Here is a 19,345-nt window from a genome sequence, read left to right on the forward strand (position 1 = left end):
TTAATTTTTACATGGATTCGTTTAAAATTGGCATCCAATGACAATGTTGTAATTCTACCAATTCGGATGTTAAAGTCTATTAAAATATTTTTTTTCGTTTAATTAAGTTTATACATACACATTCGTATTAAAATTGGTATTCAATAGACATCGCTATAATTCTACCAATTTGAATGTTAAATTTGATTAAAATAATTTTTTGTTTAGTTAAGTTTATACATATATTCAATGTACAGCTTTGTAATTCTACAATTTCGATAGTTAAGTTCATGTAATTAAGGTGAATAATTTTTTAGAATAGTAATTACTTCAGTGGTAAGGAGTTCAAAGATGATTTAAAAAAAATGTTTTATGTAAGTAATATTTGTAATTAAGGTGAATAATTTTTTAAAAATGGCAATTTGAAGATGAATTTTTAAGGGAAAAGTACAAAAATCCCATTGTGGTTTAAACTTGAGACAAATTGGACCCTGTGATTTTTCGAGTGATAAATAATACCTTGTGATTCACTATGTGAAACATAATGAACCTCACTACTAATTTTTCCCGTCACTTTTAGTTCTCAAACTTTTTTTTCCGCATTATTATCCTCAAAATTTCATTTTTTTTCTCAATTTGGACCTAAAATTTGTAAAAAGTAAAAAGGGGCCGAGGCCATCGGTTGGTGACCCCGACCCCACCACCGAGGTCGCATGCACCCACAGAGGATGCCGGCGACCATGGAGGTGGGGTCGGGGTCGCAGATTGGCGGACCTCGCCCCCCAATCAATAGGGATCTCGAACTCAAGATCCCAGTCGATTCGGGGGCTAGGGTCATCAATCGGAGATTTCGGTCCTACCCTTGAGGTTTCCGGCGTCCTCTATGGGTGTCGGCAACCTTGGTGGTGGGGTCGGGATCACCGACCGGCGGCCTAAGCCCCTTTCCATATTTTTAAATTTTTTTTTTTTTGAATTTTAGAATCATATTGCAAAAAAGTTAAAAGTTTGAGGGTAATAGTGACAAAAAGAAAATTTTGAGGACTAAAAGTGATAAAAAAAATTAACTATGAGGTCCATTATGTCTCACGAAATGAATCACATTGTGTTATTTGTCCTTAGAAAAATCACATGGTTCATTTTGTTTCAAACTCAAACCACAGGGTGGTTTTTGTACTTTTTTTAAAAAAATCAATTGCTATAATGTAATTACTTGCTTTTTAAAAAAAATAGTAACTATATAATGAAGACACTTCAACACATGGCAACATGTGTCGAAACCCACTTGGAAACTTGTGCACATGGCAACGCTTGGCGACACATAGCGGAAGCTGGAGAGGCCAAATATTACATGTGACGGAAGTTGATTAATTGTCATGCATTATATATTATATAAAGTTCTCGTGAGAGTACGAGGTATTCTCAACTAATCCATTGTGACTGATTCTTGTTCGGCATTCACATGGTTCTGATCACAATGTGTTTCCAATAGTTTCCAAATTACAAATACAGTCCTACTAAAACTCAGTTGTCGCCGAGTGATATTTGTGTATAAACCACCTAATATTTGAAAATATCAACAAATACCAAATAATTTTGGTTTGAGTAAGATCGGCTCACCAAAATGTTTTCTTCATTCACAAAACTCGAATTTTAGACCTCTAAGAAAAAGAAATACAAAAGCACTTCAACAAACTCATTTTGGTTGTTAAATGTACTTTTAACATGTTCAAACCGCCTAATCATATCATATCAATGAATAATGGATGCATATTAAGTATTGTTATATTATATAGACGTTCATAAAAACAAAAAACAAAGAAAAATGAGAAATATTTTATTATAAAATAGTATAATTATTTAATTATAAAACAAAAACTATTTAATTATAAAATATCTTCCATCTACCGCCTTAGATTAGAAGCTCACCATCAGGCATCATTTGCCCAACTGTCTTCTTCTTATAGAATATAGACTGAACTAAATCCCCAAAGGCTCCCCCACCCTCAACCCCAAAGAAAACAGAGCAAAACAGAGTAGTAAAGAAGAAGAAGAAGAAAGAAAGAAAAGGAGAATCCGGATCGATGAGAACGAGTAACCACCTAATCGGGCTGCTGAACTTCATAACCTTCCTGCTATCGATCCCGATCCTCGGCGGAGGGATATGGCTGAGCACGCGGGCCAACACGACGGACTGCCTGCGCTTCCTGCAGTGGCCGCTCATTGTGATCGGGGTGGCCATCATGGTCCTGTCCCTGGCGGGGTTCGCCGGGGCGTGCTACCGCAACTCTGTCCTCATGTGGCTCTACCTCTTCTGCATGTTCTTCGTCATCGCTGCCCTCCTCGGCTTCATCGTCTTCGCCTATGCCGTCACCGACAAGGGGGCCGGCCGCCCCGTCCTCAACCGCGCGTACCTCGACTACTACCTCCAGGTAGTCATCCCATCTCCCGACCACCGGCACGCTATGTAACTCAATTAAAAGCATGTGTTTGAGGTGGTTGGAGCTGTAGTAAAGTTGTCACTTATCAGTTCTGAGGCAATTATTATGCGGTGTGGTCTCTTATTATTATTCATCAGTAGGCTACTAGTTCTAACATCGCCTGCGATAAATGAGAATACGACAGGCTGGTCGGGATTTTGACTACACAACGATAGTATCGTGGGCTTGAACCCGGGTGATATGATCGATCGGTACTCCTTCAATTTTTCCAGGACTATTCGGGGTGGTTGGAGGACCGGGTGGCAAGCCCTAGCTACTGGGGGAAAATCAGCGCCTGCATCAGAGACTCGAAGGTGTGCCGGAAGATGGGCGTCACGGTTAACGGCGTCCCGGAGACCCCCGACATGTTCTACCTGCGCAAGCTCAGCCCGGTTCAGGTCAGTCCCTCACTCAGCTCGGTTATGATCATGAAATCAGACATGCCCCACGATTTAGCCTCTGACGTTCATTATTATTATTTTCCCTGGCTAGCCTTGAATCCGTTCACTGGAGGGAAGGAGGGTTAAATAGTAAAAAACGTTTTTCCTTTAATCTATCACTTTAAACTCTTAAATTATTACGGTACAAAGGGAGTAGTTAAAAAAAAATATAATTCATTCATTTCTCAGCGTAATCAACCAGTTTTTTTCAAATTTTTGAAAATGGGTCAATGCAAGAATGCAATTATCTTATTTAAGTCGAGATGCATGGAAGGTGGGGTATGATGTGCAGTGGGGGGAAGGAAGCGGCTTTTTAGGAAGTACATATACAGGTTGGATCAGTTGGCAGCCCAGTCGCGGGCATTACAGTAATTTCGTCCCGTGAAATATAATACTTTTCGGTGTATATTTTAGTATTCCGAAACTCAACGGTCTGACTAATCCAATTCGAGTAACATCGTTTCATTAGAGAGTAAACTTCTTCCTATCAAGAATTTTCTTTGTGAAATATAATATGGTTTTGACGTTTGAGACAATATTTGTTTACTTGTTGATTTTTTTGGGAACAAATAGAGATTAAGATGCGTATGCATCCTTTTAACAAATTTAGCTCGGGTTGGATTTTGGCCTTCCTTGGCTTCTCTCCGTCTCCCCTTTTAATTTTTTTAGCTGATTTTTCGTGACGCTACGGAGCGAATTCGGTTTGCACTCTCCTTCCTGGTTCCGATTTTCTGAGTTTAGCTTTCTCATCCCAATCTTGAAATATTATCTCCATCACGACGTTGTTATAACTTATATGTGTCCTATTGAGTTGCGGCCTATCTCAAACACTCCAACAATTTCTTTTCTTCCCGTTCTTTTTGCTTGAGTATTAATTTTCTTTGTTTAATGAAATAAATTGCTCGAGTATTGCTTGTTTTGACACTCAAACGACACCATGGCCAGTTAATATACATATTCATATAATATTCATGTTTCTTTTCTTGGGATAAGTGACAATGGCCCGAGTATTGATGGATGCTAAAGAATGGGATGAAAAAGTTGTACAGTGGAATAAATTTTAAAATAACCAATAAATGTAAAAGCATTAAATTATTTATTCATTTTGAATAATTTATTTTATATATATATAAGGATAGCATCAAACTCAAAAGAGATGGATCCGAAATTTGAAATGGGGCGGTGGCTTGTATGGGGTAAAGGGCCGTCACCCATGACTAAACTAAACTATGCATGTTTCCTCCTTCCTAGAATTGGGCAGAACCTTGCGCCGTGGTTTTAGTATTCCATGAAAGTTGTCATAAAAAATAAAAACCAAATAAAATATAGTAATTAATGAATTCTGTAATTTTTACATTATAAGAGAGAGTCTTTAATGGGAGCTGGTTGCAGTGTACTAATCATCCAAGAAAACTAGAAAATTATGGAAGATGCTTTGCCGCAAAAGTATTGTCGAATTATTTCGTATTTCGTCGGAGCCCTTTGCTGGACCACGTACCTACTGTCGAGATCCTCCATTGAAAAGCCATCGCGAATCGGGAATAGCTTTCGATGAGCGAAAAAGTGTGTCGCATAAAGGGAATAACCTTTCTTTTTTTTTTTTCTTGGATGGCAGAGCCTCTGGTAGATACTTCGTCCACTTTTCATAGTGATCGATCAGTTTTTGAATCTTTTGATGCTTTGGGATATTCACTAATCCTATCCTCTACATATTCATTCCTTCTAGTATGTTGTCTTCCTCCGCAAGAACCCTGATCTGTCCTCCAAAAGTAAAGGATATAATTTCTCGTCGGAACTTTATTTTCGGACCGAGAACGGCAGGACTGAGGACTGTTTGTGTCCTCCACTGCCCCTATGCTTTTCGAGCTTGATCATTAGTCGATCGAATCGAGTGGCTCCAATTTCTCAGTCTGAAAAAGAGAAGCATTATGTTCTTCTCAAATAACATAAGACCTTGTCTCTTCTTTAACCTGGTAAACAATTACATAGAGATGCTTGCAGATCTTTTTTTTGAATTTTGAATTTTTTTAATTTTTGTGGATGGGAAGAAAAGGACACACATACAGTATGTAATGTTCTTAAAGAGGAAGATATTATGCAGTTACGATTCTCATCAGCATCCCCATCATAGCAAGATATTTTGCTTTGCTTATTTGGGCAATTGATGGTCTTTCTGTGTGAATATGTGCTTATATATATATATATATACGGATGTGTATGTGTGTATGTATGTATGTATGTGTATAAATGATCTATGGACTTTATTTGTTTCAACTTTCTCTTTGTTTCATTTCTTTGCTTTTCTTAGCACAAGGTGGTTGAAATGTCGCATTCTGTCCTAAGAATTGTTTTTCCCTACGTTATGTCGGACCTTTCGGGATAATATATTATATATGCTATAGAATGTGCTACTTAGTCATGTTCAAAAATGGTAATATTGCTGTCATAAAGAAATAGCCGTGTTTTACGCAGCGATTGTATTTTGTTTCGTTTCTATTTGCTCGTACCAACATGTTTGTCCTTATACCTTATGGATTCCACTTAAAGATTAGTAGTTGAACAAATTGAAGAATATGCGGGCAATGAGCGTACCATATTGTTGCATTGCCTCGGTAATGAATGGTGAATGTGCAGAGTTCTTTTTGCTATATGGCTTTTGCAGTTAGCTTGTCTCGGTATTTAGGCGTATACTTTGCTTGGAGAGATCGATGTTAAATGTTGGTTTTGTACAGAGTGGGTGTTGTAAGCCTCCGACCGACTGCGGCTATGTGTACCAGAACGAGACGGTGTGGACCCAGGGAGGGGGCCTGGGCGGGATGAACCCTGACTGCAGCCTGTGGAGCAACGACCAGGAGCAGCTCTGCTACTCCTGCAACTCGTGCAAGGCCGGGGTGCTGGCCAGCCTGAGGAGGAGCTGGAGGAAGGTCTCTGTCGTCAACATCATCATCCTCATTCTCCTCGTCATCTCCTACGTGGTCGCCTGTGCTGCCTTCAGGAACAACCGCCGGATCGACAACGACGAGCCCTACGGCTCGGCTAGGATGACCAAGTCGCAGCCCGCCAGGCTCCAGTTCTAGTTGCTGCCAGGATATCGTGTTATGAGAATTAAATTATAGCTTTGAAAGCACTTGTTTTAGGATACTGTAAACCGTCCTAGGCTCTGCGAGATATGTGGTAGTGACAACTTGAACAACTGAAATTTTTCTTTGTTTCTTTCGACATTGCGTGTTGTATATTTTGGTTTTGCGACCATAGAGGTCAGGTCCTTAATTTTACAATGGCAGTATTGATTAATCCTCAACTTTTTCCTCCTACCCGGGACGTGGAAGGGTATGTGTGTGTCCATGATCAACAGGTTCCGAAAAGTGGTCACGAGTGAATGACTAACCTATTGTGTAGCGACCGCATTGCCTAACCCCTTGGAGGTTATTTAATATATTGTTATGCCCTGATCAATGTACATCTGATATATATAAGTAAAAATCTTATTTCTGTACGTGTATTAAGTTAATGTCTTTTCTTTCATAAATTTTCTATAGAGTGAATGTTTACCCTACAAAAGAATTTCCCCGCAAGCAATCGGCATTAAGGTATGTGAATATTCAACATCAATTGATAATTCTTGTGTCCAAAGGAAGGGGCTGCCGCTCGGATGTTAGTTGAGGCCTCACGTTGTAAATGTTCTCGTCGTCCACTGCGAATCTGACGTCGAGGTTGTTCCTGTTCTTTGCCGATACTGTCTTCTCATTGTTCTGTGAGATCATTGAGATAACCAAAATCAATTAGAAGTTTGATCAATCCTTGCTTTAGAAGCAAACCACAGCTATACAGAGGCAATGCTCCATAAGAGGTTTGGCCTATTGACACCCGCGTAAGATTGTCTGTCTGGCAGAATAAGCAATAATAACCTGTCGAAATTATAAGACCGCCTTACCTCCTCAGATAAGAACTTCTGTTGTTCTAATTCACGAACTTGTTGCATTGTCATCCCAAACCATTCATCGATCCAACTAAAACAATTCCTATGGCTTTCTATGAAAAGCGCCCTTTCACCCTGTGAAATGAAAATATTCAGGATCGATGAGCTCGCGAACCAGTGTATTAGAAAAAAGCACAAGACTTTCAGAAACAATGTTGCTCAACCAATATAAACAAATAGAATTTAAGTTTTCTATGAGAACAGGTGAAGGAGAGACCACAATTTTACTTTCACGATTTTGCTTCTCTTCTGCATCAGCATGATACCTTCAGAAAATTCCGATCTCTCATATGGTTCTTTTAGCTTTTGCCTTTCCTCCAAAATTCACACTACTATTTCTTGTTATTGCTGCTTGTTAACTGCCCTTTTATACCAACTGTTATTTGTGGGGACTTATAAAATGAGAAGCCGAGCAGTGGAAACAAGTGAAGACAGATCATCAAAAGCAACCGTTACTTGTAACTTCAGAACTAAGCTTCCTTATACATCCAGCTAAGTTTTGCTTGCCGCATGAGGTGAAGCCAATAAAGCTGTATGCCTTTTTCCTCCAGCAACATTTAATTTTTTGTTATTACTAGATGAAGTTTTAAACCCAATGTCCAAATGCCAAAGGACAACGTCTGTCTTTAACCAAATTTCATATTTTTACTCTTTTTTTTTTCATTATTTCGTAGTATTTTGTAAAACATATATATCTCAGAGATGTCAACTAATTGATGGGTTTGCGAAATAGTGCCACATTTGATATAAAAGGATCAAAACATTCAGGAACAAAATCCCAGATCGTATAAAGCCATTTCATAAGGCGACTAATGTACCAATTCCTTTCCTTTCTTTTATATCAAATGTGGCATGAGTCTGGCTAGCAAGATGAAGGATTGAGACCTATGTATCGAGATTTTTTTTAATAAGAAAAAAGAATAGTAGATGCATTACCGCTAGCATAGCTTGCTCAAGTCGATAACCAAAACCCCAGTATGGTGCATCAACTGTCACCAACTTGTATGCAGTCATAACTGGATTGCATTTCCCCTGCAAAAATAAACAAGGTGATTACTAGCGCGTCAAAAAATTAACAAGATTCTAGTTTTACTAGCACTGCTAAAGAACTTCCATAAATGTACTGCAGATTGATAGACAAAAACCACATGCAGCTCAAACACGAAAATTGTTGGCATTCTTCGTCTTCATCGCAGTGTGTTATTAGACCTTTTATCTTGGCAACATTTACCACAGGACAGTAAAAGAAGCGCCAAGCCCGAAAACTTTGTGATAAATGGTAAATGGATACACGATGTCCTATCATTCCTCTTTTCTTGATTCCTTTTGTTTAAATAAGAGAGACACTGGTAAACGAGATGAAAGGGCTCAACCGTAAGGTGGATGATAACATAAGCAACTTTACATTTTTCATGTTCTATGAAAGTAAGAACGACAAGTGCCATAATACAAATAACAAATTAGATGAGATTCAAACCTGCCAACCTTCCAATAGTGGACCGCGTCCAGTTTTCGCTGACTTGAATTTGGAAAAGTCCACTCCACTACCTCCGATTATATAGCTCCAATAATCTGTTGCAGCTGAAGCTAAATCGATAATTTCCACTTGCCGAGCTGCTAATTGTTGTTTGTTTAGACAATGAACCTAGATTTGCAAGCCTTGTGATCAGTGTACAAGAATAAGCCCATAAGGATTACTTCATATTCTTAAAGGTGAACACATAACAGCCCATTGTATGTTTTGTACAAGTTACACAGAGAACATGAAGCTTCTAGAGGAACTTACATTTTCTGATTGCCCATTGTCAGCCTTATGTACAGTCTCAACAGTCAAAGAGAACTTTGTAAAGTATGGACACTGCAATTACAAAGGGGTGTAAAGGCGTGTTATTTAACATGACAGACTGATCTTTCCAATTCCTAAAGAAGAAAATTCAAAGGCAGCAAAAGAATTTACCTTGATTACTGAATGACAGCGTATCCCATTTGCCAATGACAACAAAATAAATGTCAGTGCTTATTCAAGGAGTAGAATTTTACATCATAAGAAACATTGCATGCTTTGCACCTGTTTTACATCTCGGATATGCATTCCACGCCTCCTCTTGCAAGACAAGAGCATCTGCCGGGGCAAAAGTAGTGAGCCATGACGGTGCTTTGCTGCCCAAGGAAAAAGGGTTGAGAGAGCATTTCATAGAGAATATATTTCAGCTCTTAGACGAAACATCAAAAGCACAAAAAACAAGGCCAGCAATTATTTAGGCCAGATGTTCATACATCTCCCCAATTCATCAGAGGTCAACATATGAAAACTCGATGCTACTATCCACATTAGCTTTATCCACCCAAGATATGCATAGAAGACATAACTTTTTCTCTGCCGAGACATGACTTGACCAAGTTACAAGTCATTCTGCTATGCTTATGAATAGGGCAGAGACATCTGATAGCTAAAGCTGTGGCACTCAGTCATTTAGTGAGTGAAGACAAGATCAACACAGTGCATAATGCAAAAGAAATTGATAAGTATTGCTGCTACTGTGGGTAGCTTAAAATCTACTGAAAGCAGATTATCTTGCAAACATCACCATTTACCACGAGTCATAGCAAACAGTGGTAACAAAAAAGGATGTCCAAGGTACATGTACGAAAAAGAGAGAGGTTAACACATGCTCCTAGAAGGCTAGAACAATCGGTAACATGAATGATTCAGACAGAACTGCATTGAACCGCAAAGGAACTGATATCCTCATCAGGAACCAACTATCTAACACCCTTATACACCCAGGAATCTTATCAAGATGCAGCATTTACCTTTGCAGGCGATAAACTTTAGACGTGTATTGACCCTTCCCCAATTGATCATCCTCAAAGGGCTTATTCTCCAAAACATCCACCCCCTCAGTATCGGTTGTACTCTGCTGTTGCATCTTCGTAACCATGTACATCTGAGCTATCTGATACTGCAATTCAAGCATATCCAATGAATACATCGAGACATTAGTCATCGAAGCAGAGCCTTCAGTATTGTAATAAAACCTTGCAAACACACACAGAAAAAAAAGACACTAATAATACCTCATCCAGTGACATCGGCATGACAATCCGGCTTCATATCGAGAAGAAGGAAGTAAAGGAATCCCAGTTTTGAATTTTCAGTAGTTTCGACAATCATAAAGATCATATTCCTGGACAAAACAAAGCTACTACAAGCGAATCTCAACAATTATGAGGATTGATTAGCCACGAAGATCCTCATAAGCGAGAACGTTGCGCAAGAAAGATGAGAAATTGAAGAACGACCGATGCACAGCAGGTGATAAGCTTAACAAGTCCACACTAGGACGGGATTCTCGTCGTAATCTTAGATCAATCTACACAGAGAGAGAGAGAGAGAGAGAGAGAGGGGAGGGAAAAGGATACAACTCCTTGATTTGGACCATCTCCGATGAGCTCGCTCCGGCACAAAGCTCCACCTTCCTGTGCTGCGCACGGGCGGAATCAGAGACCGCCAACAGCTTTATCCGGACGCAGATTGCTTGCTGCTGGCGACGGAGCAAGGGGCCACCGGACGTTCACGAAGAATCGCACAACAGAGAGAGAGAGAGAGGAAGGGAGGGAGGGAGGGAGGGATGAAGGGTTGACGCGGTCGTGAAGAGACGGGGATGGTGGTCGAAGGAAGCAGAGGGAGAAGGGATATTGAGCGCTTGATGATGGTTTTGCCTGTTTGATGAGAGAGACTGTCCTTTTACGTTGTAAAGTCTGTCTGGACCCCCTCAACTAAATAATATGGAATTGCAACGGTCTGTCGTTGCAAATCCATGTTTCTTTTCTTAATTGACTCCTTCACAATTAGATATGGGTGTTTAATTAATAATAATCTATTTTGATGCCTACCGAAGAATAATCTAGTTGGATTGCACCAAACACAATCGGGATTATATCATATGATCTAAACATATATTAGATCGGACCGTTCAACATCCGAACGAGAATCTGTCTCGATGCTAATAACTTCGGTCTCAACAAGAATAAAGCATTCAATAGATTTGTGATGAATCTTCTAGTTTTGAACCGCCTGCTAGGAGGTGGGTTTGTTATTGAGTTAAATAATCTTGTGAATGTAGAAAATTCATGCTGGGAGTGTTTTACTCCTTAGTGGACTGATTTGGCTCAACTGAATTAATGATGATCCAATTGTACTTTCGGATATCAAAGTTCATACCGAAAAAATAAGCGTGTGTATGAATCCTTTGAGCCGTTCAATTAACTTAAAAAGATAACAAATAATGCATGGCAAATATCTAAGGGAACGTTTATTTAAAAACTGTTAAATTACGGAAAATATGAAGATTAAAAAAGAAATTCAACCGTTAATTCATTTTCTTTGGATTAGAGGTCAATAAAAATATGAACTTATTGATTTCTTTATAATATAAGAATTTCACATGTTTTCAATATAAAATTTTTAACGGTCAGGACAGTAAATTTTTAACTCGAAAAAGAAATTATAATCGTCAGTTTGCAATCAAACACTGTAAACTATGATGTACTAATTTTCGCCATAAACCAGGATGCAAAGTTCGGATTTTTCCGATAAAAACCGAACTTTACATATTAAATGCAAAAAAAAATCCCAAAATTTATGGTTTGCAAGATAGAATTTTGGATCTGCATGATTCATAGGACGACGAACTAATATCGCCTTTGACCGGGGAGATGGGTCAATTAACGTAACGTAAGCGCGGGCCCATTCGCGAGTCAGTCCACGTCCCCTTAGTGCCTCCCTGTACTCCCGGTTCACCGTATGCCCGGAGAGGCAGTAGTGGGCCCACTTGCCCCGAGCTCGGGCTGTCTCCTCTAATTTGGCCACATGGGTGCATCTGCGCCAGGAGCAGAGAAATAATGATTCGGGGTCAGCGGGTTCTTGTCGTTGTGGGGGTGGGGGAGCACGGCACTGGAAGAAGACGCGTGGACAGTTTGAGGGAGACTGAACAGACCGAGACGAGTCCAGGCCGGTGCCGCGAAAACGGCTACGTTACTTCCGAGAGAAGGAATGAGACGACAAATACGGTGTCGTTTGCAGAAAAATTGTACAAAAAAGGCCAAAAAAGGGGGAAAAAAGCTGAAATTTCATGCCAACCGCGGGCCTGGGCGTTCCCTTCGGTGTCAGCCGCCCAAAAGAATACATTTCGCTCCGTCCGTGCCGGGTCCATAGATGACAAAAGAGGAAGATATTGCGACATTCAATTTAACCCCAGATTATAAGCACAAAAGATTTAGAGTGTGCTTGAAACGTGAAAATCTATGTACATTCCTAAGAATGTAAATTATATTCTCAGTGCCTACTAGATACTCACGTTTGATTGAGTCGTGATAATCTACATTTTCACCTTCACATTCCTATATGAGTGGTGATATAGATTCCCACTGGAGGGGTTGGGACAGTGAATTTCCACTTCCGTGGGAATGTTACATTATCAGTAATCACTTCACTGATAAACTACCAAATGCACTCTTAAAGTTTGACGTGATTGCGTAATCGGTTGGGGAGGGGCCTTTCCGCCTCTCTGCGGTCTCCCTGCTTCAGCCTTTAGAGGAGGTGATTAATGAAAGGTCGAAGGAGAAATAAGAGACTCAATCAGCCCCAAAAACTGAGCAACTCTGCCTCGGCCCGTTGCTCCAGGCCCACTCATCTTCGTCTCTGGCATCTCTTGGGCTGATTATATTGGTTCCAACTCCTCCCCTCCTTGTTGCTGTTTTTTTTTTAATCCCAGACTTCGTGAACCCCGACAATGCATGGAGTGGATAATCATATCAAAAGTGCTCCGGTGGCTCTAAGAGATTTTGAACTCGGGATTGAATTGATACATGAGCTCCTCTTTAACCACTAAACTAAATCTCTAGAATTTTCATATTTATGTGTTACTGCTGTTGAGTTTGGGGAGATTATTGACTCTTTACCGCTAAACTAGTTGATACATAGAGACATTGTGCAGTAATTTTTTTCGTTAATTTTGTATAATCAAAAGTAAATAATTAACACGTATAATATACAAAAGAGTATAAGTAGAGCTGAAAGGCATACTCAAAACTATATATTTGACCAAGTAGACATAATTAACACTATAATATGGGAATGAGTTATTCCATAGGAATTAGGGTGTTATAAAAACTATAGTGAGTAAAAGAGATGTGAAAAAAAAAAATGAATCGCCGTATCTTATATCTATATGCATTTGACGCATTAAACTTGAAAAGTATCACATATTTCGAAGAATGCTTTTAAATTATCTAGAAAAAATTTTGTTTTTTCAAAAACAAATATGCATTTTATAATATGGACAAATAATCGAAATATGTCCAATACAAGTTTTTTTTTTACTCCTATACTGCATGGATAATTTTTTTTATGAGATGTCATTGAATAATTTTCATTCAAAAGTAAGATTTCATTGCTTAATTTTTTTTATTGTAACTGTACTTTATGGGTTTCAAATAAAGTGAATTTATGTAGATCATGGTCCAAAGTATAAATGAATATGGTATAATTAATTTTATGCGCTTAGAGAATTATTTGTTTCACATAATATGAACATTATTTTTCATACTAATTTTTTTTTACATAAAATTAGAACAGAGATTTATAACATCAAAGGCTAACTATATATACAGTACTTATGTGCTCAAGCTGTGACAATTTGGTCACAAGAAACAACGTCGGTTCTACGCAGATTTGCTGCACTCAATGGATCAGTGCGATCAAATGGCTATGAGAGTTTGTAACCATAGCTGTTTATCTGAAATTAATATATGTTCTTTCCTCATACATGAGTAATTTCTTTTCTAAATTACTAATGAGTACTTATCAATCTCATTTTATTTTATCAATCTCATTTTATTTTTTCGATTAAAAAGGATGTCCATAAATCTAGTCTAATAAAATAAAAATTCACGAACAGTCCCACCACAAGAACTGACCTGAAACCTCTTAGTTATCAGACGGGAGTATGCCTCATTACGCTACATCATCTTTATCTATTTTTTATTTTATTTTTTAAATTAATATTAATATATGTTGATGCCCTTCTGTCCCTTACAATTATTAACAGTGCGTTTGGTTTCAGAGTTAAATTATGATTTCATTTGATTTTAAATTTTTAAAAACTAAAAAATAACCCATAAATTTTTTATTTTTTAAAAAATGCCCAAGCTCTCTCTCTCTCTCTTGCTCTTCCCCTGTCCTTCCTCCCTCGAGATCTTCCGCTCTGAATGGAGGAGAAAAGATCTCCCATGGCGGCCCTGTTCCAAGATTCCAGTAGTTGAGCCCCGAGGTTGATCATTCGGGGTAGTATTCTTATGTTCTCTGTCTATCTCACTTTCTGGTCGCGGAGGACCAGATCTAGCAGTTGAGGATTGGTGAAGCTGGACGAGGACCAGATCGCGGAGTTCCGGGAGATCTTCCGCTCCTTCGACAAGAACGGAGACGGCGGCCTCACCCAGCTCAAGCTCGACTCGCTCCTTCGATCGATCGAGCTCAAGCCCAGCCCTGAGTAGCTCGAGGCACTCACCCAGAGGGCTGACACCAACAACGGCCTCGTGGAGTTCTCCGAGTTCATGGCCCTCGTGGCACCTTCGCTCTTCCCCAGCCCCTACAAGTCTCCCTACTCGGAGGAGCAGTTGAGGCGGATCTTCAAGTTGTTCGATTGGGATCGGGAAGGGACGATGAACAGGGTGGCTTGAGGAGGAAGACGATGAATAGTGTTCTGGAGGGGAGAGAAAGGGTGGGGTAAAATTGAGAAATTTTAAAAAGTGAGGATTGTTTTGAAATTTTAAAAAATTTAGAGTTGAGTTAAAATCAGAATTTTAAAATCACATCAACAATCCAAACTCTCTATCAAAAACAAAATTTTCGACCCAAGAAAATGGGCCTTGATTTTCTTTGTGGTACAAAGCACCTTGATTTTTCATATGCACTATGCAGGACCGGCCCATCAGGCCCATTGAGGTCCCTGGGGGCCCGTCAGACCCATCGTTGAATCTTGAAAGGGCGCGAATCCGCTCAGTCAGTCAAAGTTCCGCTGCTGTCAGCGGTGTATCTCCGCCATAGAGCTCTGCGTCCGCGTGACGCTCACCTCATCAGCCGAGCTCGAATCTCCTCTGTCAGACGCGAGCTGATGATTTGCGCTCGTTGGACTTTGCGGAGATGCGCTAGAGGTAAGAGTTCTAGACATTGATCGATCAGCTTGGCTAGCAAATTCATTGCCAGCAATGGTGTGAGATAATGTGAGGTTTTGCGCTTGATTGAATCTTCGTTGAAACCTCTGCTTTCAATGCATTCGTATCTGTGTTAGGACGCCTTGGTCTCTAGCGTGCTCGAGCAGATTATCGCATTAAATTGTTCGTACTAGATTGAGCTCGAGTCGAGTTCTTAAGGTTTTAACTCTCGCAATTAATCATCTTGATCGATTGAAATTCTTGCTCGTTGTGAATTCGTTCTGCAGACTTGCTTCTCTCAGTTTTGCTAAAAGATCAAGGCAATTAATAATTTAATGGTCGGCTTTGTTGTTTCACATCTACTTCTTCACTAATTCGTAAATACGAACAAGATCCTGTTTCCTGTGAGAAGTGAATTGGTATGCGTAGACTTTTACTTCGTTTACCTTTTGTTATGTTCCTTGGGGTTTTGAGAAGCTATCTGCAGCAGCTATTGCTCTTGGCACGGAGTTTAGCTTGTTGATATGGAGTTTACAACCGGAAATGGATAATGGCATCCTATTACTGATAGTGCAGTCGGTTTGAAGGAGCACCTAGTGGCTAGGAATGATTGTTTTGGGAGTGAAGAATTAATTTTTCCTGCTTTTTGAAATGGCATCGACTCTAGCTCGAAGCTGAGATTGTTCAACTCTATTGGTTTTGATCCTGCGACAAACTGTTCCAGACCGCTAAGTCAAATAGTAGCTCTCTCTGTGATGTTGCGTACAGTGTCTTCAATACTTACGAATCTTTTTGGGCGGTACTATGTTAATATATGCATCAACAAACTATGGAGCATGGCTATTCTCATGTCTCCTAGCATATCTTTGATAGCAGCAATGCCTTGTACATTACGACTCTCGAGCAACCTTGGTGCATTGACTTGGCTGCCCAGGTTGTAATCCTACATGCTGAGTTTCTTAAAGGTGGTGTTGAAGCTGCTTAAAATTATCAAAATCTTAAGATGGTGAACTAGCTAAAATTGAAGATTTGCATGTAGATTCAGTCTTTCCACCAACTAAAACCTTTGCAACCGTCAAGGCTAATGGAACTTCCTCATCGATTTTTAAGCATAAGATTGAACGGGAGGAGGGAAACCAGTATTCTATGTGCTTAATGTGTATGAGATTTTTGCTTAGGTTCAACGAACTGCGACCTTTCACATTAAATTAGTTTGTATATATGGTACGAAATGAAATTTTGCTGTTAACTCTAACTTCGTGCTGTGCCTGTCAATAGGGAATAAATCATGTTAAAGCCTGAAACACGGTTAAAATGTCTCTTGGGCCATGCCCTGGGCATGATATATGATCAGGCCTGCTGATCATAAATTTTATAATGGATTGGCTAATAATGGGCCATGACAGTGTCCAACTTAGATTAAACCAGGGACTCGAAGACCTGGTTGTGAGGGGCGATACCTTTTTGCTAATGGCCCAGTTTGGAGGTCTTTCTTTATTAATTTTTATGTTAACTCTTAGTCCTAGTTGCATAAATGAGTCTTATCTAATGTACTTCTGGCCATTTTAGGTATAAAACATTTTTCTTAATGCTGGCAGGTGTTACCTGGTCAAATGGTTCATGTGGTCTTGTAAGGGAGGCAAAATGATTGTAGTATCATCCAAATTTTTGATGCAGTGCTCTACAAACTTCGTCCCATCTTATCATCGTATTTCTTACTTCGGCATGCTGGAAACTATACTTTCAGATTAGACGCCTTCTCTTGGCTAGCCTCAAGTTGATATGGTTCGTTACTAATGTAACTGTTTCCCCCTGGTATCTGACCGCTATGATGCCAGTCTATGGTCTCTAATTGCTAGTTGTTGATGCTATGATGAGATTTTAGACAAGATATACTTTCTTGGCTAGTCCTTCATGGAGAAGTTTGAAGATTCAATGTCTGCTAGATGAGACATATGCATGGTAGACTCTTCTTCTGGTAAATTTACCAGAGTCTCTCTTTGCTTCTAGAACATGGTCAAGCCAACCACTATTAACTAGGGAATGATAAAGATTTTGAAGAACATTAGGGGAGAGTTACTAGTCACCTCTCTTCTCCTGTTGGAGCATGATGCTGTATGCATGCATGCCCATGCATCAGACGAAGAGACAAGAAACTGAATTTGCAAGCTATAAGGATATATATTCACGGCTTTGTAGGAGTTCTGATCCGGAATATGCTCGGTCCATGCTTAACCCAAATATCTTTCTCAAGTTCTACTGTGCTGATGTTTCTTTTTTTATAAACAGTTACCCGTTTAGAAGCGGAAAAGTGTGATCATAATCAGGGGCGGAGCCAATGTTATGGCAGGGGGCAATTGCTTCCCTTGAACTTTGATTTTTTTCAATTTTACTCCAAAATTATGAGTTTTTTATGTAAAATTAATATTTTGCCCCCCCTGAAATTTAATTTTTTTAAATTTTACCCCAAAAGTATGAGTTTACCCCCTGAATAGAAATCCTAGCTTCGCCTCTGATCATAATCGTCGACACCTACATATTAATTTCTCAAACATGGTACAGCCTGTGTTATGACGTGTGCTTCGATGGATGATAACATCGGTACTTGAATAAGAGTTGCGTGAGTTTGAACTGTTGGGTAAAGTCGATGCGAGTCTTGCATTTTCCTTTTGCTGCATGGACTGGACTGATATGTGTTGGCACAATCATTCTATGCGGCCAGCGTGGAATTTCAAAATCGCCAGCTAGGAAGCACGTCTGCGATCTTTCTTCCGGTCGTACCATGCTATTTAGCACCTTTGATTATTTGGTACACGTGGGCTTTGATCTTCTGGGATATACTCATGAATCCGTGTACTGCGTACACGTATTTTCCAGGTCAATTTAGAAGAAAGAAAATGGGAGGAATCCTTTGAATTGCCCCACGGATGATGTTGGTTTTTTATTCTTAGCTGGACTCAAGTGCTTCCGTGTGTCTGTGTCTTGCCATTGCCAGCGCTCTCAGTGGGAAGATGACCAGACCGAAACATAGACCTGCCCGAAACCGCGTGGGGCTTTTCATGGGAGAGACTGAAGTTGGAGACAGAGGATCAGAAACATGTCAAAGAAGTCTTTAACAATGCAGTTCGAGGTACGGCCATTCTGTTCTCACAAGTACTTTGTTTCCCGTTTCGGTTAATATACTTGACAAGTGCAATAATTATAGACGACGAAAACATTTATATCGACTCGTATTATAATTATATGTAGATTTCGGACGTTGCTTGTAGGACTATTATATGAATTAGGTGGTGAATGAATAAGAGTTTGGTATGATGGAATCATTAGAATTTAAAATATAGGATGAAGAATTTCTTATGGAATTTTAGGTACTAGCTAGGATGTGACTGATCTCTTAATCTTACCTGCTTGTTTCCTTCGTGGCATTGGTTACAGGCAAATAAGATTGATAAGCAGTTGAGACAGAGAGTGCTAATTATAGAACGGAATCTCGAAAATCGATTGGCTTCTTACTTATTGGAGAAAGTTTTGAACGTGATTCGATGTCAAATGAATTGCAACTAACTGCATCTCGCATGCCTATAACTCTTTCCATTTGGAAGGGGAGAATTAATTCTACGTGCTCGAAGGTAGTTGAAAGTACCAACGAGACTATTTATAGAGGTAATATGAAGGAACTTCGACGACCAACGACTCACTGTCTAACAAAAGATTGAAAGAGCACTGTGCGTTAATCTTAGGCATGTTAAGAGTAACATAAGTAACTTATGGGGCCAAGCTAGAGCTAACGACTGACACTTGATTTCTTTTGAAAGTGATTGAATTTGATGCTGGAGTTATTCATTTGTTGATTTTTTATTTTTTTATTACCCCTTCGGCTGTGGGAATAAATTGTTGATATAGGGGAACAGTCGCAGGATACCTTTAGAAGTTGAGATTTTCTTTGTTTTCTTTGCTTGGACCTTTTCAACTCAAGATGGATGGTGCGGTGCTAATTAAAGGCAAGTTCCTTTCTTATTTTATATCTCTGGCCATAGGTTACCGTCATGGAAGTGTGCCCGACTAGCTAGTTTTGTTTAGCTCGCATTGCTAGAGTGGTAGACTAGACCCTCTCGTTTTGGTTACGTTCCGAGACTGGTAGCTCTTCTACTTGCAGCCTCTAATTTTTCACTGCCATATAATGTTGGAATTTTTGGTTGATTAAGGCGGTCAAGTTCATTGAACATGGTAGAATAATCATCTTTAGGATACTG

General features: G+C 39.5%; 2 protein-coding genes across 2 annotated transcripts; one reads left to right on the forward strand and one right to left on the reverse strand.

The window, feature by feature from the left end:
• Positions 1–1,922: 1,922 nt before the first annotated feature.
• Positions 1,923–6,197, forward strand: LOC116199636 (tetraspanin-3). Its single transcript, XM_031530084.1, has 3 exons — positions 1,923–2,408; positions 2,690–2,854; positions 5,629–6,197. The coding sequence occupies exons 1-3, from the start codon at positions 2,061–2,063 to the stop codon at positions 5,971–5,973; spliced, it is 858 nt and encodes a 285-aa protein (XP_031385944.1). The 5' UTR covers positions 1,923–2,060; the 3' UTR covers positions 5,974–6,197.
• Positions 6,198–6,365: 168 nt separating this feature from the next.
• LOC116199635 (phosphatidylinositol transfer protein 1-like) lies at positions 6,366–10,637 on the reverse strand. The gene is made up of 10 exons (XM_031530083.1): positions 10,299–10,637; positions 9,954–9,984; positions 9,690–9,838; positions 8,944–9,035; positions 8,833–8,840; positions 8,662–8,733; positions 8,353–8,520; positions 7,812–7,907; positions 6,831–6,950; positions 6,366–6,648 (listed from the first exon to the last, which is right to left on the reverse strand). Exons 1-10 carry the CDS (start codon positions 10,316–10,318, stop codon positions 6,505–6,507), a joined length of 900 nt encoding a protein of 299 aa, XP_031385943.1. The 5' UTR covers positions 10,319–10,637; the 3' UTR covers positions 6,366–6,504.
• Between the last annotated feature and the right edge of the window lie 8,708 nt (positions 10,638–19,345).

The sequence above is a fragment of the Punica granatum genome, chromosome 3 (assembly GCF_007655135.1).
Source record: "Punica granatum isolate Tunisia-2019 chromosome 3, ASM765513v2, whole genome shotgun sequence".
NCBI classification, from domain to species: Eukaryota; Viridiplantae; Streptophyta; class Magnoliopsida; order Myrtales; family Lythraceae; genus Punica; species Punica granatum.